The sequence below is a fragment of the Bactrocera tryoni genome, unplaced genomic scaffold (genome assembly GCF_016617805.1).
Source record: "Bactrocera tryoni isolate S06 unplaced genomic scaffold, CSIRO_BtryS06_freeze2 scaffold_25, whole genome shotgun sequence".
Classification (NCBI taxonomy): domain Eukaryota; kingdom Metazoa; phylum Arthropoda; class Insecta; order Diptera; family Tephritidae; genus Bactrocera; species Bactrocera tryoni.
In genome coordinates this window covers 32,368,909-32,391,326 of record NW_024395977.1, presented here as the reverse complement: position 1 = coordinate 32,391,326, position 22,418 = coordinate 32,368,909, and the positions used below count along the sequence as shown (strand labels likewise).

The 22,418-nt window shown below is 34.4% G+C and overlaps 1 protein-coding gene, 1 long non-coding RNA gene and 1 pseudogene across 2 annotated transcripts; 1 reads left to right on the top strand and 2 right to left on the bottom strand.

Annotated features, from left to right (window-relative positions):
• Positions 1–603: 603 nt before the first annotated feature.
• LOC120780664 lies at positions 604–1,134 on the bottom strand. The gene is made up of 3 exons (XR_005705946.1): positions 1,031–1,134; positions 844–942; positions 604–785 (listed from the first exon to the last, which is right to left on the bottom strand). It is a non-coding gene; the product is annotated as an uncharacterized LOC120780664 (long non-coding RNA).
• Positions 1,135–8,842: 7,708 nt separating this feature from the next.
• LOC120780885 lies at positions 8,843–9,682 on the top strand (annotated as a pseudogene).
• A 668-nt stretch (positions 9,683–10,350) lies between these two features.
• LOC120780663 lies at positions 10,351–11,455 on the bottom strand. Its single transcript, XM_040112923.1, has 5 exons — positions 11,415–11,455; positions 11,139–11,354; positions 10,683–11,082; positions 10,524–10,626; positions 10,351–10,453 (listed from the first exon to the last, which is right to left on the bottom strand). The coding sequence occupies exons 1-5, from the start codon at positions 11,415–11,417 to the stop codon at positions 10,369–10,371; spliced, it is 807 nt and encodes a 268-aa protein (XP_039968857.1). The 5' UTR covers positions 11,418–11,455; the 3' UTR covers positions 10,351–10,368.
• Between the last annotated feature and the right edge of the window lie 10,963 nt (positions 11,456–22,418).

Genomic DNA, 22,418 nt, shown 5'->3' with positions numbered 1-22,418 from the left:
TTAATAGCGTGTGGGGAATAATTAATTTTAAAAATACTTTCAAAGTTATTATAGATAACTATCTTGTAATTTTTAATGTAAATATACATATTATTACATGTTACATTAACAGAACAGAAAACGCAAGTATAGATATATCTTTAAGACAATAACTATATGAAATTACTTTCCATGACTTTTGGCCCTTGCTACTATGTATTGTCAACTCTTTGTAAGTTTCTGTAATGCTTTACTTTCCGTGCGATTCTGTACTGTGATACCGTCTCCAGTCTCTAAATTTGATATTTAAAGTTAGAGACAATTTTTGTGACTTTAGACGATTCTACTATTCTGTAAGTGTCAGTCACAAAAACTATTACATTCATTATTCAGAGATGTTTTTACACTTGAATTATAATAAATATGTCGATAACATATGTATATTAAATTTTCTATAACAGAGCAAAAACATAATTACCAATAAAAATAAGAATATGTGTTGACTATATTTCATAATATTTACGAAATTAATGTAAAATTGCTTTATTTTTAACCTTTTCGTATTTGAGTTGCTTATAAAATATAAAAAAATTACAATCGATTAATATCTATGATGATCTCTATTCAGCATATTCAAAATGGCAAACAAGAGTTCTTTTTAGTTTTGTGACCTGCTAACTATCAGGTCAAAATTCCACTATTAATATTCTTGTTTCATATACACATTCGAAAGCCATCACGATTCTTTGTCATCTCTGCCAAAATAACGCCGCCGATAAAGACCATATCTTGTCGTTGTAACGGATCTGCAAATTAGAATATTTTTAAATTTTCGGTTACATTTTTTCATTTGCTACAACTTACCCGTAATTTTTCCTCATGCCCACGATATGCTTGTACAATTTAGTCAAATCCGATATTTGCCGTTTGCCTCAAAACATTTATCACACAACCATCGGGTAACTGTAGTAAAGAAGAAAATATTATATTAGTAAAATTCGTTAGTTGAAAGCTATTTGTGACAAGCTCAAATGTGTCCAACGCTACACACTGTTTTATCTCGATGTCATAGGTGATATACTTATGTTTGTAGCTCATCATACAATTTCAAAGGCAGCGGTTGGATTAAATGTGTAATCACCAAGCAGCTGCAACTGTAAAAAAGTAATTTCATAATTTTATTAAGCAACTTTTGAATAACTTACTACTACTAATGTATGAACTAAGTCCCACTAACCTTAAACAGATGTCGTATGATGTCACGGCCAGCAATGTCCAGTCACTTTTGTAAACTTACTCCAATAATTTTGTCTTGGCTTGTTAATCTGCAAAAAAAAAGTTTTAGTTGAAAACATTCGCCTTGATTTCTATATATATGTAGGTATATTTAAAGCAATTTTTCGTAATTAAAATATTTATGAAATAAAAAAATTTCAAAAAAAATAATTGAGTGTTCAAGTTGTATGGACGTGTTTCTGAATTCGCTCTGTGATTCCGATTTTTGCAAAAAGTAAGCAAACAATAATAATAAATAAAAACAATCAAACAAATAAAAAAACAGTGCACACAAACTATTAATAATAAGCATTAACAAATAGTGCACAAAACAAATATATAAAAACAAAAAACAAAACAAAAAACAAAACAAAAAACAAACAATAATGAGTGCTTCGCAGCCTCACCCGCAAAACTGTAGGCATTCCTTAAATGCCTACTTCAGCTTTGTCGAGCCAACAAAAGCAACTCCTGGCAAAAACAATTGTAACGGCGATGATGAGTCATCGCAACGATCAGATGAAAGAGAGACTAAGCAAGCGCAGTCAGCAGAAGCAGCAGTAAACAACAATCGGGCAACAACAAATCCACTGACAGCAGCCACTATGCAGGTACCAGCAAGCACCCGGACAGCGAAGGAAAATAAAATTCAAGGTGAGAATGTACCAAGCAAAAAAGGGCCATCAGTTCAGACTGGTATTGATCCCTACGTTAATGTAAAAAGGAAATTGAGTCCTATTAAAACAGCGGTCAATACCAAAAAATTTCAAGCAGGCACGCAAACAGTAAAAAGTCAGAAATTCTTAATGACAACAGATTTGCCTTATTAAGCAATGAGCCTAACGACGAAGCAAAGGGTACCACCACGGTCGTGAATGCCAAACCCCCTTCAATCTATTTGCATGAGCGTAGCTCAAATGCGCTTGTTTCCAAAATGAGCAATATAATAGGCACAAACATTTTTCACATTGTGCCCATTTTTCACATGTTACCAAATGAAGAGCTCAAAAGACCAAGTTGTTGTCATAAAAGGTATAGAGTCTTCGGTAGACTCTAACGACGTTAAAGAAGCACTATAAGAAGGTGGTTTTAGCATTAAATCAGTCGTAAATAATTTTAACAGGAACAAAGTCACACAACCAATGTTCAAAATAGAATTGATGCTAGATTCTAACAAATTAAAGAAAAATGAAATACACCCGATTTACAATTTAAAATATATTCTCCATTGCAGAATCACCGTTGAGGAACCACACAAGAGAAATGATCCAGTACAATGGACACACGAAAGCATATCGCACTCTACGAAGTGCCTGTATAGTGTATGGTGATCTACATCCTACTTCAAAATGTACTCTTAAAAAAGAGGTTTTAAATAAAAAATGCAGCAATTGTGGAGGAAATCACACTGCTAACTACAGGGGTTGCCCTGTATACAAAGATTTGAAATCGGAGTTGTCACAGGGCATCCAAGCACGTCGTAACCAAATGATGGATATTCCATCTAATAATATTTTAAAACCAGTAAATCTTAAAGACAATGCTACACAAGGGAGCTATGCAAACGTGGTAAAAGGCAAAACTACACAAATGAAATTGCCCCAACAACCAAATGGAAGCGTTGAAACTATGATTTTAAACCTTACCCAATGTATGACTTAATTTATGGCTTCAATGCAAAATATGATTCAAGAGATAATCAAATCACAAAACCAAATGTTGCAAACTTTTTTAAGTAAAAAATGAGTGTATTTGTTTATGGAATGCTAACGGTGTAAACCAACGTAAATTGGAACTTATTAGATTTCTGGATGAAAATAATATTGATGCAATGCTATTGTCAGAAACTCATCTTACGAACAAAAACAATTTCTTTATACCGGGATTTAGACTCGTATGTTACAAACCACCCAGACGGAAAGGCACATGGAGGAACATCAGTGTTGGTTAGAAAACGGTTAAATCACCACACATTACAATCTTATGTCACAGCGCAATTACAAGCTACAACAATAACCATAAAAAATCGCAGCGGGGACTTAAATCTGACGGCCATATACTGCCCACCTCGGTTTAAAATTACAGACATCCAATTTAAAGACTTTTTTGAACACTAGGCCATAGATTTCTAGCAGGTGGAGATTACAACGCAAAGCACACGTATTGGGGCTCACGGCTAATTAAAGGACGACAGCTGTATCACACTATTATAAATAAGCACAATAAACTTGACATAATATCTCCTGGTAAGCCGACATATTGGCCTAGTGATCGTAAAAAAATACCAGATTTAATTGATTTTGCTGTAATCAAAAATATAGATAAATCGCACATAACAGCTGATACATGTACTGATCTATCTTCTGATCACTCTTCTGTACTAATAAAATTATGTGAACAACCCATATTCGTTGATTCAAAAGTGGGTCTTACATCTTATAAAACGAATTGGCTAAAATATAAAAAATACGAGAGGCGCCACATAAATGTTGAGTATAAAATAAATACAGGAAGAGATATTGTCGAAAGCATAGAAGAACTCAATGATATAATAACTAGCGCAGCTGTCTTAGCAACACCAAACAAAAACTATAAGCCGCTTGGTGCCAGAAAAATTACTAACAGAGAAATAGAAAAGCTTGTAAATGAAAAAAGGCGTGCAAGGTGTGAATGGCAGATAAATCGTTCCCCTTCTACTCAGCTTCACTTGAAATCAGCTGCTGGTAAATTAAAAAAAGCGCTTAAACGTGAGGAAGAATTCAATACCGAAATGTATATAAAGAAGCTGTGTCCAAATTCAAGCAAGCAAAATTGTCTTTGGAAAGCCCAAAAGTCCCTGAAGCCACCAACTAACTCCAACATGCCTATACAAGACATGGGTGGAAATTGGGCTCGAAGTGACGAGGAAAGAGCTAATTGTTTTGCAAATCACCTAGAAAAGGTATTTCAACCAAATTGCCAACTTTACCCAACACAGTTAACGAGTCACTCGAGTCTTTTAAGACTTCACCTTCTGAAATTATTAGAATAATAAAAGAACTTAATCCAAAAAAGTCACAAGGACATGATAATATTACCCCAAAAATGCTAATTGAGTTACCAAATATTTCTGTAGAAGTGCTCTCTTTGCTCTTCAATGTAATTCTTAATTTCGGATACTATCCAATTTCATGGAAAAAGTAGCAGATTATCTTGATAGATAAACCTGAGAAAAACTTAACACAGCCGTCTTCATACAGCCCAATCAGTCTTTTACCCTGCCTTTCCAAAATATTTGAAAAAGTGTTACTATCAAAGATGTCTCCTTTTCTCCACGAAAATAATATAATACCAACGCACCAATTCGGGTTTCGTGAAAAACATAGCACGATAGAGCAAGTAAATAGAATTACTAACGAAACAAGAAAAGCATTTGAGCACAGAGAGTACCGTTCAGCTTTATTTCTAGACGTGGCTCAGGCGTTTGATAAGGTGTGGCATGATGGCATTTTGTATAAGATTAAAAACATTCTACCTTTAGAATTGTATAAAACATTGGAGTCTTATTTAAAAAATAGACAATTTATGGTAAAAGTGGGAGATTTCATATCTGATGAACGAGAGATAAGGGCTGGTGTACCCCAGGGCAGTGTTTTAGGTCCAACTCTATACATCATATATACAGCAGATCTTCCAACAGCTAATAATGTAACTTCAACTTTTGCAGATGACACAGCTTTAGTGAGCAGTAACAAATGCCACATAATAGCATCAAGAATATTAGCCGAGCACTTAAGGTCTGTCGAAGAATGGCTAGCCAACTGGCGTATAAATGTGAATGAACAAAAGTGTAAGCATGTTACATTTTCGCTAAGACCTAAAATGTGTTCGGCAGTAAAAATGAAAAATATTTTAGTACCACAAGCGAACGAAGTAACTTATCTTGGTATTCACCTAGATAGAATACTTACGTGGAGAAAACATATATCTAGTAAAATAACTTGCATGAAGATAAGAGCTGCAAATTTAAATAGGCTTTTAAATAAAAACTCCAAACTTAGCCTAGACAACAAACTGTTTTTATATAATGCGGTCATAAAGCCGATTTGGATGTATGGCATTCAACTGTGGGGTACGACCTGTGCAACTAATATTGATATACAGTCAAACCTGGATAAGTGAGAACTGGATTAGTAAGAAAACTCTATAAGTGAGAGTAATAGCTAGGACCCGTCATTTTAAGCTTCCAAAACCTCTATTATTGAGAAACAAAAACCTCTGTAATAGAGAGTCGTTTTTGCCTCATAGACCTCCGTAAGTGAGACTGCTACTTATCTGGTCTCTATAAGAGAGAGAAGAACTTTATTTACAAGTTTAACATCTGCAATTTTATGACTCATCCTTAACTTTTGTGAAACTTCCGACCATTGTTTTGCATTGTTTTCTCATCAATATTATACCTATTCTATTTCGTGGGACTAAAAATGTTGTTACTCTAATGCATTCTTTTCGAATGGACACGTGTGCCTGTTCACCGTCCTGTTTGTCGGACTTACTCAGTTTATAGTTATCAATTGCGAAGGAAAGTTCTGCTCTGCATGATGTCAAAACGAAAAATCAAAGTACTGTCATTAAGTGATAAACTTAAAATAGTGAATGCGTTTGAATCCAGAAAATCGCGGAATGAAATTCAGAGTGAGTTTAATTTACTAGAATCCACCTATTATAAAATCAAAAGACTCTATAAAGTCTGAGTGCTCTGATGGACATGGAAATATTAAGAGGAGTAGAGTTTCCGAATTTCCCAATATCGAGAAGTGCCTTTTGGAATGGATAAAACAAACTCTCGATAAAAACATTCCCATAGATGGACCTTTGTTAAAAGAAAAATCAAAAGAGTTTGCTACAAAACTGCGAATCCAGAACTTTTCCGCTAGCAACGGCTGGTTAGAGGGTTTTAAACCAGCTGGGGAATGCAAATCTGTGGACCAAGGTGTATGCAACCACTAGACTGAAGATCTGCCAAATCTTTTAGAAGGGTATGAACTAGACGATATTTACAACGCGGATGGAACGCTTTGTTTTTCAAGTGCCTTCCGGACAAAACATTTACGTTTAAAGGCAAAAAATGCCATGGAGGAAAACAAAGTAAGGAACGCCTTACACTTCTCAAGTGTGTAAACATGAGTGGTACGGACAAACTTCCACTTCTCATCATCGGGAAATCAAAGCGACCTAGATGTTTTAAAGGTGTCAAGACTCTTCTCGTTGATTATGCCAATAATACAAAGGCTTGAATGACCAAGGCATTATTTAAAGATTGGCTGAAAAAAGTTGACAGACAAATGAAGATAAAACGAAAAAAAATTCTGTTATTCATTGACAACTGTGCTGCACATACGGACTTACCAACACTTGCAAACGTAAAAGTAATGTTTTTACCTGCTAACACCACTAGTAAACTTCAACTATTAGATCAAGGCATCATTCACACTTTTAAACGCTTTTATCGAAGAGAAGTCGTTAAACATGTTCTTAAGAGTCTGGAAGAAAACAGTAGCCCTGACATTAACGTACTTCTAGCTATGAAATTTGCTAGAAAAGCTTGGTACTTAGTAAGTGACGTAACTGTTAAAAACTGCTTCAAGAAAGCTGGGTTTTAGAAAAGTGCAGATAAACAAGACCTGCCGAGGAAAATTATGTTGAAGTTGGACCTAACAAAGAGGAATGGTCTAAGCTTGTGTCTGACGAATCCAATGTGTTAATGCCGAGCTTCGAAGATTTCGTTCAAATTGACGACGACATAACTACCGCTGGAGAACAAACCGACGACGATATCGTTAAGAATTGTGTGGACACCTGTTTTGCTGGAAATGACAGTGAAGACGAGGCACAGATTTCAGAAACAGAAATAAAAATCATTCCAATGAAGCTAGCTTTAAGTGCGTTGGAGACGGTCCATCAGTACTTTGAATACACGGTGGTTGTTGATCAAGGAATATTCGACAATATTTATGAGTTAGAGAAAAGCATTCAAAATACTAAAACACAAACCCAAACGAATTGACGGATTTTTTTAAGTGTAAATAAGTTCTAAATAAAATAAAATTACATAGTGCATGAATTTTTGTTTTGTTTTCGTAAGCATTTAAAAATATGTATGTACATAGATAATATGTACATATGTTGTGCATATCATGCACATAATTTTATCATATTACATATGTACATATTTACTACATTCGTACTTGCTGTGACTTGTTATTGCTGCGTACCTCTATAAGAGAGAAACACGACACATGTACGTGCATTAGCGAGAAACTCGGGTTAGTGAGAAACCTCTTTAAGCGAGAATAAGATTGTGCTCCCTTGAACTCTCGCTTATACGGGTTTGACTGTAATACAAAGGTTCCAATCAAAAATGCTTAGAACAATCACGTGTTCACCATGGTACATGCGTAATGAAAATATCCATAAAGACCTTGGCATTTCTATGGTAAAGAAAGAAGTAGAAGACAGCAGAATTAAATATATATCTAAACTCCGAGATCACCCAAAACCTTTGGCTAATGCTCTGGTACATTCCTGCGATCAAACACGCCTTAAAAGAAGATATATGCCTGCGTACTAAGGAGCAACGTATCACCAAAACAGCTCAAACACTTGCTTGAGCTTGTATAGTTTTTAAATAGACTTAAGATTTTGTAACTTATTGTTTGGCTTTTAAAACAAAAAGCAGATTAAATAAGTTAAACGATATTGCAAACAAAAAAAAAAAATAAGAGCTTATTTGTTGAAACGCCAAAATTAACTAAACTATTGCGCATTTCCCTGCATATGTTATTAATCCTTCTTCTTGAAAAATTAGGGGGATTCTCTTGCTCTTGCAAGATTGCATATTGAAAATTCTTTTCCCAAAATTTACAATAGCACCTATTGCTGAATCTAGTGATATATGACGGCTGATTTGGTCAATTTATTGTAAATGACTATTGTGCATGACTATTGTGAATTGGCGCACCTTCTGCATATATTTTGAACAAAAAACTTTAACAAATCTTTATAATTTAAATAGAAATTATGAAATCTATTTAAAACTTACCTTCCTCAACAATTTATCGTCAAAATATGTATTTAAGTAAAATGACAGTTAGCACAGGGTTGCCATTATTTTTTTACTTGTCATTGCACGAAAATAAGCATGGGTTTTGGTCTGACCTATTTTACAGCCCTTGCAAATAATTTTCTGCGTGTGTTTGTTGTTGTGCCGTTGCATTAGGTGGAAAAATCTGCAACTCGGGCACCGTGCAAGGGTTTTGCAAGAGCAAGAGAATATCCCTATTGTGTATCGCCTTTTCTTTTTTATATTATGTTCGGACCGACAACGAAAACGTTAATACTATGTTCGGACCGACAACGAAAACATGTTTTCGTGGGAAAAACTGGTTTTCGCACGAAAACTTGTGTTTTCGTCCATGTAAAATCTGTCAAACGAAAACACAGTTTTCGCTGAAAACTTCTTGAAAACTTACATTCCACTCATTATAATCGGTGCCTGCTCTAGTTTAATCGATTTTTTTGGAAGACATATTTTGCCGGCCCTAAATTGTCACTTGATATTTGTTTACATTCCATATAAAATACAGCTGACAATTGATAATCATTTCGAAAATGGAAAAACAAAAGTACAAAAAAAGAAGTTGTTGGAGTGATAGGGCAGAAGCCCTGTTAATTGAATTGTGGCGGAACAAAGTAAGTGCTTTTCGCGGACCTAAGAAGAACAGCCATATAGTGGAGGAAATGGCAAGAGAGATGCAGCAACAAGGTGTGCATTTCACGGCGAGTCTTTCACAGAGATATAGGTATGTAATTAAATAAAATTAAGAAAAAGTAGAGCTTTTACATATATATCATGTTTTACAGGAAAGAGAAGACAGCAGTCGGGTCAACTGGCGGTTCTCCCTCGCAGTGGCCACTTTACGAGAAAATGAGAGCCGTACTGTTGCCGTACGTCAGCTACAATGCCGAGAACTTAGTGGAGGAAAGTTTTCAAAGTAAGAAACATTTGTTTTGTAATTCAATATATTATTTATATTTACATATATGTATATATAAATTTTAAAAAGGTTCTACCAACTCCGAACCACTCCAAATTTCGGTGGAAACGGCTGCGGTTGCTGCATCGCCATTGCCATCACCGATTTGCCTACCATCGCCCTCAGCTATGCCGATGTCGCCAAGCGATACTTCTTCGGTACCAGTACCGTCTCCCGAGCCGAGTGATGCTATCAATAAAAAAAGGAATAATTTTCAAAACATAATTTAAAAAAAAATTGAACAAATAGAAAAGCAGCTCAAAAAAGCAAATCAGCAATCCATTGAAACCAGCAAAGAAATTAAGGACTTGACAAAAAAATGGTTGAAAATGATAATAAAAAAACCGAAATGATGGAACAATTTATAAAAGATTCTAAAGAAACAAATGAACGATTGCTTCAATTTCTAAATAAATAAAAAAATTAATGAATATAAGTATTTTCTGTTTAACGTTGATATGTATTAGTTTTTATATGGAAAATAAAATTGAATTTTGTTTGGTGTGTACAACTTTATCTTTGATTTAATGTATATGCAATTGTGTAAAATGTAGATATTCTGATACAATATGCACATGTAATTACCAAAATATGTACAAAGTGCTGTCCGAATCATTTCCCCATTAATTGGGTCGTCAGATGCATATGAAATATCACACGGATTCTGGCGTCTAGTCTCCAACTCTTCCAAAGCGCGTAACCATTTAGCGTTTAGCGTGTCGTTGTTATCATTTAAAAAATTGTGAAGGACGCAACATGCTTTTATTACAGAGTTGGCATTCCGTACAGAGTTGTCAATTCCTTTTCCGATGCGTCAAAAGCGGTCCTTGAGGTGTCCAAAAGCATTTTCGACAACTCTACGTGTTTTCGAAAGAGCGTAGTTGAATACCTTCTCACCATTATTTTGATTTACGCTAAATGGATACGGTTTCATTAGTTGTTTGCTAAATCGAAAAGCCGAATCCCCAATAATGAATACTGGCACATTTACGCCTGAAATTTCTCTAGACATTTCGCTTAGTAAAGGACAACTATCCATTTATTTTTTAAGTGATGACGTCTCATAAATTTGAGAGTCATTACATCGCCCGGGACTTCCTACGTTTATGTAAGTAAAACGGTATCTGAAAATATATTGTAAACATTACTTATGTACTTATACATATGCACATATATTGAGTTTTTAGACTTTACTTAACATCAACTAATGCCATTAAAACGGTGGAATACCATCCTTTATAATTATAATAATCAACAGCTTCGTCAGATGATGGATGAATCTCAATGTGGCATCCGTCTGTAAACAATTATTAGAACATTAGCGCAAATTTAAGATTTTATAACCAATATTACCAATTGCTCCTAAGCATTGTGGGAATCCAATTACCTCGAAACCAGTCACCAATTCGGTTATATTTTCTCTGTTTAGAGGCAACATTTTAAAACAGGATGGTTGCAGTAATCTCCAGATTTCGGTGCAAAATTCCAGTAAAATTTCGCAAACCGTAGATTTTCCTACACCGAACATGTTGGCGATACTACGATACTCTGCAGATGACCCTAAAGCAAATAATGTTATAGCCACTCTTTTCTCGATAGGAATAGCTTTTCGGTAATTTGTATCCATTTTTTGTAACGGGCGGAGGATGTCACATAATTTATCAAAGGAACTTCGGTTCATGCGAAAGTTCTCTTTAAAAAAAGCACAACCGTTTCGTTGGCAATCGTGTTCCCAAAACTGATTCTTACGTTGCTGGAATTAATAATATATAATTGAAAGCTTTTGCATCAATAGGAACATATACACACTTTTGTCCAACATGAATTAATCGGCATCCCAAGGTCCTTTATTAATTCTAATACTATTAGATGTTGTTTCTTTAACTCGGCTATCTTTTTTGCCAAGGCATGGTGCTGAGTAGTAAGACATTCCAATAGTTCTCTTGAAGAATTGTCGATGAGCAGGATATTTATTTGGCTTCTCAAAGCCAATGCTTTCGCAATTAACATCTTTCTCTCAGAATTCTAAAAAAACACGATCTTTAGTAATAATTATAAGCAAATATTAAAGATTTCAAAACTTACCATTCTCGTTGCTCAAATGTAAACAAACAAATAAATTTGCGAGCTGTCAGTGAAAACTCAGCGAAAACACAAATTGTCGGTCCGAACGACTTACGTTCCACAACATACAAATGTGTTTTCAAAATGTTTTCAATGTCGGTCCGAACATATTATAACACAACAATTAGTTTGTTGATTGAGTTGGGCTAGAAATTGCCCTTGTCGCTACATACCACACAACTTTTAACGCAATTTTGAGGCCAACTTCATTTTGAATATTCACTTCGTTGCTTTAACATGAGTTCGGAAGTTGTTGCTTTACTTATTATAAATGAAGTTTTAGCGGAGGAAGAAGAACAGGTGCAAAAAAACATTCGGAAAAAAAGAAAATGGTCTAAAATGTGGTTGCAAACTAAAAATGAATTTTCAAATAACAAGCTTTTGCAGACGTTGAGAGAAACCGAGCCAAAACACTACAAGAATTACATGCGCATGAGCGATGAAGTGCAATTAGTGCAGAGAATCGTTTGGCAATAACTTTAAGATTTTTGACTACCTGCGCCTCATTTGAAGAACTAAAATTTTCAACCGCAATATCTGCCCAAGAGATTGTTAAAATTGTACTTGAGACATACGAGACCATTACAAAAGTTCTAAAAGACCCAATTAAGATAGTATTAAAAGAATATCCGAGTTATACATTTTATTTAACACGAAATATATTTTTAGCTTCCTAAAACACCTGAGCAATGGATGGCTGTAGCTGATCTATTTTATGAGAAGTAGATGTTTCCCAACTGCCTAGGCGGGCTCGATGGAAAGCACATAAATATTTCACGTCCCCTAACTCCGGTTCATTCTATTTTAATTATAAAAAGACATTCAGTATTGTCTTGTTGGCAATTGTTGACAGCAACTCCAACTTTTTAATGGTAGTTTTAGGTGCAAATGGACGAATTTCCGAAGAAGGCGTTTTCAGAAATTCGAATTTTTTTAAAAAGTTGGAAAGTGGAAGTTTAAATTTACCAGAACCACACTTAGAGCTTGAAGACGATGATCCACTCCTCTTTGTGTTTAACAAAACTCTAAGCTCGGCACGGGTTAAAGTTAAAAACGTTTTTGGTATTTTGGCATCGCGTTTTCGACTTCTTCAAGCGACAATAAATTTATGTCCTGAAAAAGTTACTACAGTTGTTCTTGCCTATTGCTACTTACGGCGCCAGTCAAACTCAAATCTATTTGAATGTTAAAATATTCAGCTATCAGGCAGGGAACCAACGCTGACTAGAAATGTATCTTATGAGGCCAAAACCATAAGGTTGAAATATTGTGAAATTATGAAAAAACTTAAATCTCTTTAATTCCTTTTATTTACATATAAAATAGTTAAATTAGTTGTGTTCTTTAAATAAAACTTATATTCATTCCCTTAAAACTAATGCATAAAAAATTAACTAAAAAAATAATTTAAGCAAAAAATGAGAAAAATAAAATAAAATATATCTAATCTCTATCGACGCATCGCTTTCTAATTTTTGAATTTCCAATAAAAATTTTTGGTTTGGTTGGTTTTTACTTATTAACTTTATTTTGTTTAATACCATGTTCAGACCGAAAATTTAAAAGATTAGATTACATTTAAGCATATCATAACCCAACAGTGTTCTTACTGCCGTTGAAAAGATTAAAGACAGCTGTTTTTGCCATTCAAGAATTTACATCGCTCAATATTTATCAAAAGAAAACATTGTCATATAGTATTTTGTAATAAAAGCCGTATTCTTTTAAATATATTCCATATAATGGAAATAATGGACGCATTTTTTTATTTGGGAAGTCGATTTTCAGCGGAAATTAGATACATTGCTCTAAAAAAAATTTGTTTGTTTACATTTTTTCCTTTTTTTAGTGCCTAAATCAGCTGTGATAATGTAATAGATTTCCAATGCTGCCAAATAGATGGCGCAAAATCAGAGTCGCACAGAGAGATTTTGCATGGATCAGTTTCAAATCACTCCGATGAAGTGATTTTGAACTGTCATTTTTGTATGGCGAACTCTTGATAAATTTATAAGATTAGTGGGATAAACCACTCAACAGCCGAAATCGTGTGATTAAGTGTCGGTCTGAACATGGTATAACACTTTGCTCCGTAGACGCACTCTCTTTGACAGCCGAAATGAAATGGCGAAATCGTTTGAAATCGCACGACCAACCCAAACACTATCCAACTAACACAACCAACTTGTCAAAATATCAAAAAATGTTGACTTTCATCCAATCAGTTGGCCCCATTTACGTAACAATAAGTTGTACAATTCAATGAAATTGGTACAATAATTGTTGCGTGTATGCCTTCCATAACATATTCATATTTCGATAAGCTTGAAAGTCGATAATTTTTCACTTTCTTACTTACTCTTTCTCCCATTCAATCGAAAATTGTACAAAATGTAACCAGGAATAATGGGATGCCCAACTCCTCTCTCACTGGAAAAGAGAGAACAATTACTAAACGTCAAAACCACCTAAACTTTGACAGTTGACTGGATTGGGGAGGTTTTGACGTTTAGCAATTGGAAACGAGCGATGGCCAGATTGAAATCTTACCAAAAAAATATATAAACGGAGGGATTTGTTGCATCGTTCAAGACATCTTATCAAAAATGTAAAACAATGAAAATTAAATAAATTTGTGAAATTTAAAGGTATTTGATGAAATGTTTTGTAATTTGAAACATCATAGTATTATTTTCACTTGAAAATTATTAAAAACTTTTAATGATTGAGAGCTAACAACCTTAAATCCGATTATTGGGTATTGAAAGGACAAAAGTCAGTTGTTATAATATTCTTTAAAAAGATTTAAATAGTTTCTCCATATAATAAATAACCACTATTTAGTAATTTATATTCGTACTAAATGTTGGGTATTGGGTTAATAAATGCCCAAAAATTGTTATTTTGTTCGATCTGGCCATAATGGAAAATGTTATAAAAAACGCTTATTTTGAGACGCTCTCACACTGGAATAAGTTGGGCATCCCATTATTCCTGATGTAACCGTGTTGGTGAACAGCTCGAAAAGTTTCAATGTGTTTGTGGAATCTGTTAACTCCGTCTTGCCGGGAGGACTGATTTCAGTAAAGTACCCTTCAAGACGGGTAATAGTTAAGTAACTGGTCATCGATAGGTTATCAGTAATTAATGCCTTCGTTATCCGTTAGTTCTATCTTCAGGAAAAAAGTAACCATTTCTCCTCTCTCTCTTCTCCGACGTCGGTGTGATTAGCTTACTCTCTCTCCCTCATTGATTTTGCGCATCTGTTTGGTTAACCATCTTTTACTCAAAATAGTTTGTTGTTTGTTTTGTGATACAGAAAACTGGTCGATAGGTCATTTGTTTCGTTATTCATATCAGTCAACTAAAACAATTGAAATTTTTATTTTATTTCTTTTATTTATTTCCTTTCTATTTTTACAAATTTTCAGAAATTATTTAGTTTTAGCTTCTAAATTTTACCATTTATACATGCTGCGAGCAGTGAAATAGTAGTGGGTGTTAGAGCTTTACATATCTGTGAGTTACGTAAAATGTCAAACAGTTTTAACATCCATTGAAATGCAAAAGTGGATCATATTTTCCAGGCTATGTTTATTACTAAAAATATTTAGATTTAAATATGTATAAGATATGTTTATTTACAAAGATGTGTTTAAGTATGAAAATTTTGGGGAGCAGTAAAATAGTAGTAAAGTACTAAAAAATTTTTTTAAAAAATACTGAAGGATTTTTGGAAGTTTCGTCTATAGGAGATCTTAGTACTTGGTAGCATGGCCATGATTTCCGATAACAGCAATATATCGCTTCCTCAGAGAATCTACGAGACTGTGGCATCTTTTCAGTGGTATGCTCTGCCATGATTGCTGCACTACGGCCCACAACTCGTTGTTGTTTTTGTGTTTATCCTTCCACATAGCTTTCTTGACATCTGCCCAACGGTTTTCAATAGGATTGAGGCCAGGGGATTGAGCTGGCCTATCCATGACTTCAACTCCATTGACCCGAAACCACTTTTTTACCACCCTACTGGTGTGCTTCGGGTCATTATCCTGCTGAAATATCATTTTCAGCGGCATGTCCTCTTCAGCAAATGGTATCATAATATGCTGCATTATATCCCCGTATGTGTATCGGTCCATTATGCCAGTAATCTTGTGAATTGGGACTACACAAAAAAATTGGGCCTGTAAGGAAAATAGCCCAAACCATGATATTCAAACCGCTATGCTTCAAAGTTTTTGTGCTGAATCTAGATTCGTACTCTGCATTAGGGGAGCATCTTAGATACTGACGGGACCCTTTACCGCCGTATAGAACAACTTTCGACACGTCTGTCCCCAAGATGTTGCGCCATTTCTCAATCGGCCAATTCAGGTGTCCTTGGCGATTTTAAGACGTCTTGCTACATGATTTTTTTTTTAATAACGGTACTTTTCGAGGACAGCGGACATATAAATTATGTTCATGTAGAAGTCTTCTCACTGTATGAACACCGCAGGCCAGGTTAAGTTCATTCCGAATCTCCATAGCTGACATTCTAGGTCAAGTCTTGGCACATCTTACAACTATTCGTGTAAAATTCTCAGAAAGAATCCATCTTGCGCCCCTTTTTTCGCCTTTTTTTTATAAATAATTGCATTGCGAACCATTGTGGCTTAACACCCTACAAGTCTTTCCACTCCATTGTAGGATTTACCGTTGTTTATGACAGATTGAATCCATTCTCGTTTTTCTTCACTACAGTGTTTCCCGCGGCCCAATAAAAGGAGCAAAATCATAGATTTTTTTGCTTTTTGCATTGAATAATAAATAAAATATTAGGAAACTTACTTTTTATTTGATAAAATTAAATTTTTGTTAGTAAAAATTATCTGTTTGTAATCAGCTCACCGTTCACTACTATTCTATTGCTCGCTCATAAAAACAGATATCCCAATAAAATTGGCTCTAAAAAAGTAACGGTAAGTGTTTCACACTTATTGTTGTGAATAACAGGACCGTTATACTTCAGAGAATATAACTAAAATAATGATCGACGGCAATATCATAAAAGAAACAAAATTTAAAGCAAAACTCTCTTGACCAATAGGCACTACTATTTCAATGCTCGCAACGTACATTACAAACTGAATTTTCTTTGTTACAATAAATTGTTTGGCAACATTTATGTGTGGTATTTACGATATTTATTTCGTCTTGCCCTCGTTCAGAAGAAACGACTGGAGCGCTGTTGTTAACTCGGCTATAATCGCGGAAGCGGTGTCTACTCCAATTAAGAAGAAGAAGAAGATTTGCGATATTAATATATAATTTATATTGGTTTACTTTGTATAATTTACAAAACTAAACAGATCAATTTACTAATTCTTAATATTTACACACTTTGTGAGTTTGTGAGCTAACTTAACAATAATTTTTTAAATTAATTTAGAACTATTATTATTGAGTAATTTAAATAAATCATAGATCTTCTGTTTTGGCTGATTGGTCAAGTTTCACATATGATTTTTGCGTTTATGGTTGCCGTAGTGGATCCATTCTTCATCAAACACACAAAACTGAGTTATTTCTATAACAGCATTTAAACGTTTTGATATGGCTGCCTGTGTGACTCTGGCATTAGTTTGAAGGCAAACCATCTCTACTAAGGGTTGTGCGGTGGGTTTCGGACCCACCACGTAAAAAACGCGCCATGAAAAGAAAACAATAGCCAACTTGCCTCCACGGCAAAACGCATTAAGGATTACGATTTAAGGGCATGCACCTGAAATGTCCGGTTCCTTAATTGAGAAGGGAAGCAGCCGCGGCTTGTTGATGTCCTCGAAAAGTAAAGGCTAATATCAACGCCGTGCGAAGGACTAGACAAGGATGATTACATTATAATAATAGAATAATCAGCATTTCAGATGATAAAGAGCTAAAATATTTAGAAATTGTACAAACACTTTTTACTTATAACCATATTATAGATCACTCTACTGCCAATGAAGTTCCATATACAATTTTTTTTTTAATAAAGAGTCACCAAAACACGATCCTCAAATTATTAAAGAACAAAAAATATATAATGTGAGGAAAAATATATTGATACAAATTTTATAAATGCAGAAGTATGGAGGAAGAGGATAGACAAAATTAGAAATCCATACAAAAAAGTTAGTTTTATTAAAACTGAAGAAGAAAGTGAACATCATATTATTCAATTTAAAAGCCAAAATGTGAGAAAATATAAAAATTTAAAAGAAAAAGGAAAAGGAAAACCAACTACAAATAAATCTAAGAATTGAAAATTGTATCTTATCTTTCTTACTTTTACTTATTCGTTTTTATATTCTAAACATATATTTAAATAATGTAAGAATTTTGTTTAAGAACTTTAACTTGTAAACAAAGAAAAATTGCAATATTTTTAAATGGGAAGAGTGACATATCCTAATGTTTAATTGGGGACTTTTTTTTATTTGAGCAAAAGCATTGAAACATCTTTGCCAAAGTGTTCAATTCAGCATTATCGCCATTGACAGCGGTCCCGCACAATAAGCGGCGGCGTTTGTTTAATTGCGTATTTCACCTCATTAAGACTAACTGTTGTTCGTTCGTTGCACGAGGTCGACGTTTTTCTTAACAAAAAGCTGATTCTTTCTGATTTAAACTTATGTATTTTAACATTATATAAAATTAACGTTTTAATTTTTTAACAAAATTAATATAAATTTATTAAAATAAACTAACACATTTTCATTAATTTATAAAATGTACAGAAAACGTTTTAATTTGACTATATATACCTCTTCTATAAATATGACACAAAAAATTATGAATCGCATACGTCGGACGCATCGTCATCTGCCTTCTCATGTCTGCCCGTTCCGGTCAACGTTGTTTGTGATGTGCACCACCCGGATATTCCGTGCGGCTCCGACTTCACGATGGGCAACTGAAGCGAAGGTTTATGTTAATGTACTCTTCAATATTGTTCGAAGAGTGTACGTATGAATTGGGCGTATCAAGTATCTTGTTTTAATTGGGAAAGTTATGTGCGATTCTTTCATGGGAATAAGATATATTCTTGCGGTAAAACGTAGCGTATGTGTTAATCCAGGGTGTTAGCTAACGCCATACCAAATTTTACTAAAATCGCTTCTGCACGCCGTTCATTTTATTCCGTGGTATGATCCTTCCCTACAGACAGTCCTTTCTTTCGTTGTGGGTTATATAATAAGTCTTAATGGTTAGGATTGGCGTGTACCTCTGATTACTGAAACATATTAGTTCCGTAATTTACTAGTATGAAATGGACCAGCTGCATCCACGGCAACTCGACCTCGTCATTTGACTGCGATAACCTCGGAACAATTCACCCCGTAACTGATTGAAGACAATCAATCAATATAATCTTTGTTTTAATTTCTCTAAGACTTTAGTGCTTCTTATGTCTTATACATTTCGATTGTTGTGCAACTCGTTGAGAACTTGTGGATTTTTTACTTTCGGAACAATCATCAGATCTCGGGAGATTAGACCATATTAGGCATTGTGCCCAATAAGCTTTTGCGACTGAGCTTTCTGCAATATACTATTTGGACTCCATGTATTACACAGTGTTCTGTTCTCTTCTTTGGCTTAGCTTTTGAGCAATGTCTGTATTCCAAACTAAAGGAATGCATCCGCATTTTCATGACTACTTAGTTAAATTTAATAGAGAAGTCGTAACTTTGTAGTACACCGTGCGAACTGTACTTTTGGATTCTTGAATTGTAGAAGCCATTTTAATGTGGCATGGTCTGTCCGGACTTGAAAACGCTGGCTACAAAAGTACTTATGAAAATGTTTGATGCACTTCACCTACGCCAGTAAATAATTTCTCTTTGGCTTGCTTATTGTCTGACTATAATACGCCACCATTTGCTCAAGCCCGTCAATGATTTGTGAAAGAACTGCATAGCCTCTAACATCCGTAACGAAAATAAACGCAGTACTTAACCGTTTCTTCAGAGTTTGCAAAAAATAAAGAATAGGAAGAGGTTATTTATTCCACTCACAGACATTGTTCTTTTTCATAAGTTCATGGGGACATGATATCGTCGATGCATACTTAAAACTTCACGTTTTGCTAAAGGAATGCTTATTAACAATAATAAAATATTTCACAACTTTGGTTCTTCCTGCTTTGAAACCATGCGTGAATTTCGCTCAATATATCGTTTTGGCTAATGGAATCTTCCCCAAGACGTATTTCGCAATTTATCACAGCCTCAATCTCCTGACACTGCCATTATACCTGCAATGGTTAAGTCATCTAACTGGAATACTTTTGTTTCTCTTGTCATAGCCAGGGTTTTGCCTATAATTAAATTTGGTGCAGATTCTTGTGTGGCCTCATCAACCCACAACATATTTTTCCGCATAGTCCATTTCTATTTCGACCAAATAACTACTTCTGATTTTGGTGGAATCTGTTGGCTCTCTGTTATTATCACTCGTCTAAAGTTGTACTTGGTATCGTAACTGAACATAAGTGACACTTCCATAATTGTATAAGTCGAAATCCTGTTTTCCGTATATATTTTGATTCCTTGATTCGCTAAAAAAGTCTACTCCAATTATGACTTCGTCGACAATATCTACCAATATAAAATTGTATAACACGGCTGCCTTTCCAATTACGGTTTCGCACGTTACTTTCACGAAAACTTCGGTATCTTCTCTAGTTGCAGTACGAAACTTTGCTCCAGCTAATGGACTTACTTCTTTTTTAATCAGATCCGATTGAATTATGTGATTCGTCCGTATCTACAGTCATTATGCGTTTTTTGCCGTATACACATCCCACATCCTAACGTTAACGTTACTTTTATTCCTGCTTATTTGTGAAATGGAAATTTTTCGCTTTAGTTTGAAGATTAGTTGGATTTGGCATTTGCTTCATTTTCCTCAACTTTGCGCTTGCGTCCAACTGAGTTATTGAGTTGGTTACCGTTGCATATTCTTTAGTGCGTTTGTAGATTTTTCCAGTGCTTTCTGCATTTTGTAAAATTTTTCAAGAAGTTGGTTCACCCAAGTCTGATTTTCTATTTATACATCCTGCTCTTTCAACTGTTATGATATCTGCTCTTTCATACGTGCACCTTGCGTTGCGAACTGCTCTTCCATTACGATTGTTGTGCCAACATTTGTTGTTGACACCTCTGTTATTTGATCATCTAATTTCAATTCAGAAACATATTCGTCAACATTAATGTTTTCCGCTTCGTTGGCTTCTCGTAACCGTCGATTGTAACCCGGCTTTTATTCCATTAGTTCTCACGACACATTGTTTCAACTCTTTTTTCAGTCGTGGAATTTGCGATTTTCGAATAATTTCTCTTTGGGAATTTATTTGATAATCACGAGTCTGACACCATTGGTAACGGATTTCTCGTTAAATCGTTTAGATTATGACTCACTTTTGAGTTCGACCACTGGTTATAAAGTCTTAATTTAATGGTTAAACACTTATTCCTATTTCTTACAACTTCTTGCTTCCAGCTCTAACAAGCAAGTATTAACGGAGCTGACCTATCAATGAAATATATGATCTGAAATGTACATTGCTTTTACAGAGGTAAAACTCACACTATATTTATGTTTTCCGTATGCTAACGTGAATTCAAAAATTCAATTGCTCACAATTTCCTCAAAAATTTGTGATGTCTGAAGGCAAACCACACAATGCGAAATGGGTGGTTTTGTTAATTTCAATATTTTTAAAGAAATTTGCAATTATTTTATTGAAATAGAATGGAGGAACTAGTCTTCTGTTATCTATTATAAACATAAGTATTTGTCTTTTATAGTAAAAATTTTACTAACGGTCTTTGCACATTTTAATTCCATCTAAAAGCTTAGGATCCAGATCTCAAGTAATGTAAAAATTTCATATAAAAAACGCTTAAGAAATGGTCAAGAAAATTTCCTGCGGTAAGTTTTCTTGTGCTAGTATGCAGCTCTAAAGAAATCTGGTACTAATTTTTAATACATTTTTTTAATAAAATGCGAGTTTGGCAATCCTGGTATTGCGAAGAAACAATTAATCAACAATTGTTTCTTGAAGGAAAGTAATCGTTAAATTCATCCTAAGTTAGTTCAAATCATTATTATGAAGTATAGTTCATTTTGAAATGTTTTATAAAACTCACCAATCATCAACCACATTCCTTAAATCGCAATGAAAATATTTATGTTACTAGACACATACATAGATATGTACATATTACACACAAATTTTATCTTCTTTGTTTATTCTTGCTACTCTAATGTGGATCATTCACAATGCGTAACCAGCTGTAAAAATTACTTGAAGAAATGTGTAGTATTTAATACACGTGCGAATAAAAAGATATTTACAATTAAATAATATGCTGTAATGCTGCAGATGCTCCTTAGTTGTACTTTCGCATTTCGAAATCCTAAAAGTGGATGAAATTATTATATATGCACCAAATTTAGTAGATTTGCAAATTACTTACTTTTCTTGGTTGTCTATTTCATTATTTTGCCTTGTTTTTTTTGAAAATATACTTCTTATACGAGTTCGGAAAAGGTTGCGATAGATTCAGGTTGCGCAACCTTGCTCAATATGAATCTACCCATTGGTGACATATTCAATTAAAAATAAATTCTTTTGGGATTCGAACCTATGTACGTGCTCGTCGTAACTTTTCAAGCGCTTACCACCAACAGCGCCATTGACACTTGTATTGCGTTGTCCTAATTATGGTTTGGTTATGCATGAAAGAAATATACAAAGGATCGCCGATTGTTACCTCTTTCCTTGCTGCTGCTGTGCATATGTATGTTTGCATGCTTGTGCATTATTGAAGTTATGCTTCTTTTTCTTTCGTTTGTCTTTCATTTCTGCGCATTCTCAACTATTTTGCGTATATTTTGGTTGAAATACTCTGCGTTGGCCGTTGAAAAATT

Excerpts from the sequence above, each read along its gene's own strand:
- LOC120780663 (XM_040112923.1), bottom strand. Across the intron at positions 11,083-11,138 it reads TTAATTCATGTTGGACAAAA|CAACGTAAGAATCAGTTTTG; the intron begins GTGTGTATATGT and ends TATTAATTCCAG. Across the intron at positions 10,454-10,523 it reads ATGGCATTAGTTGATGTTAA|ATACCGTTTTACTTACATAA; the intron begins GTAAAGTCTAAA and ends ATATATTTTCAG.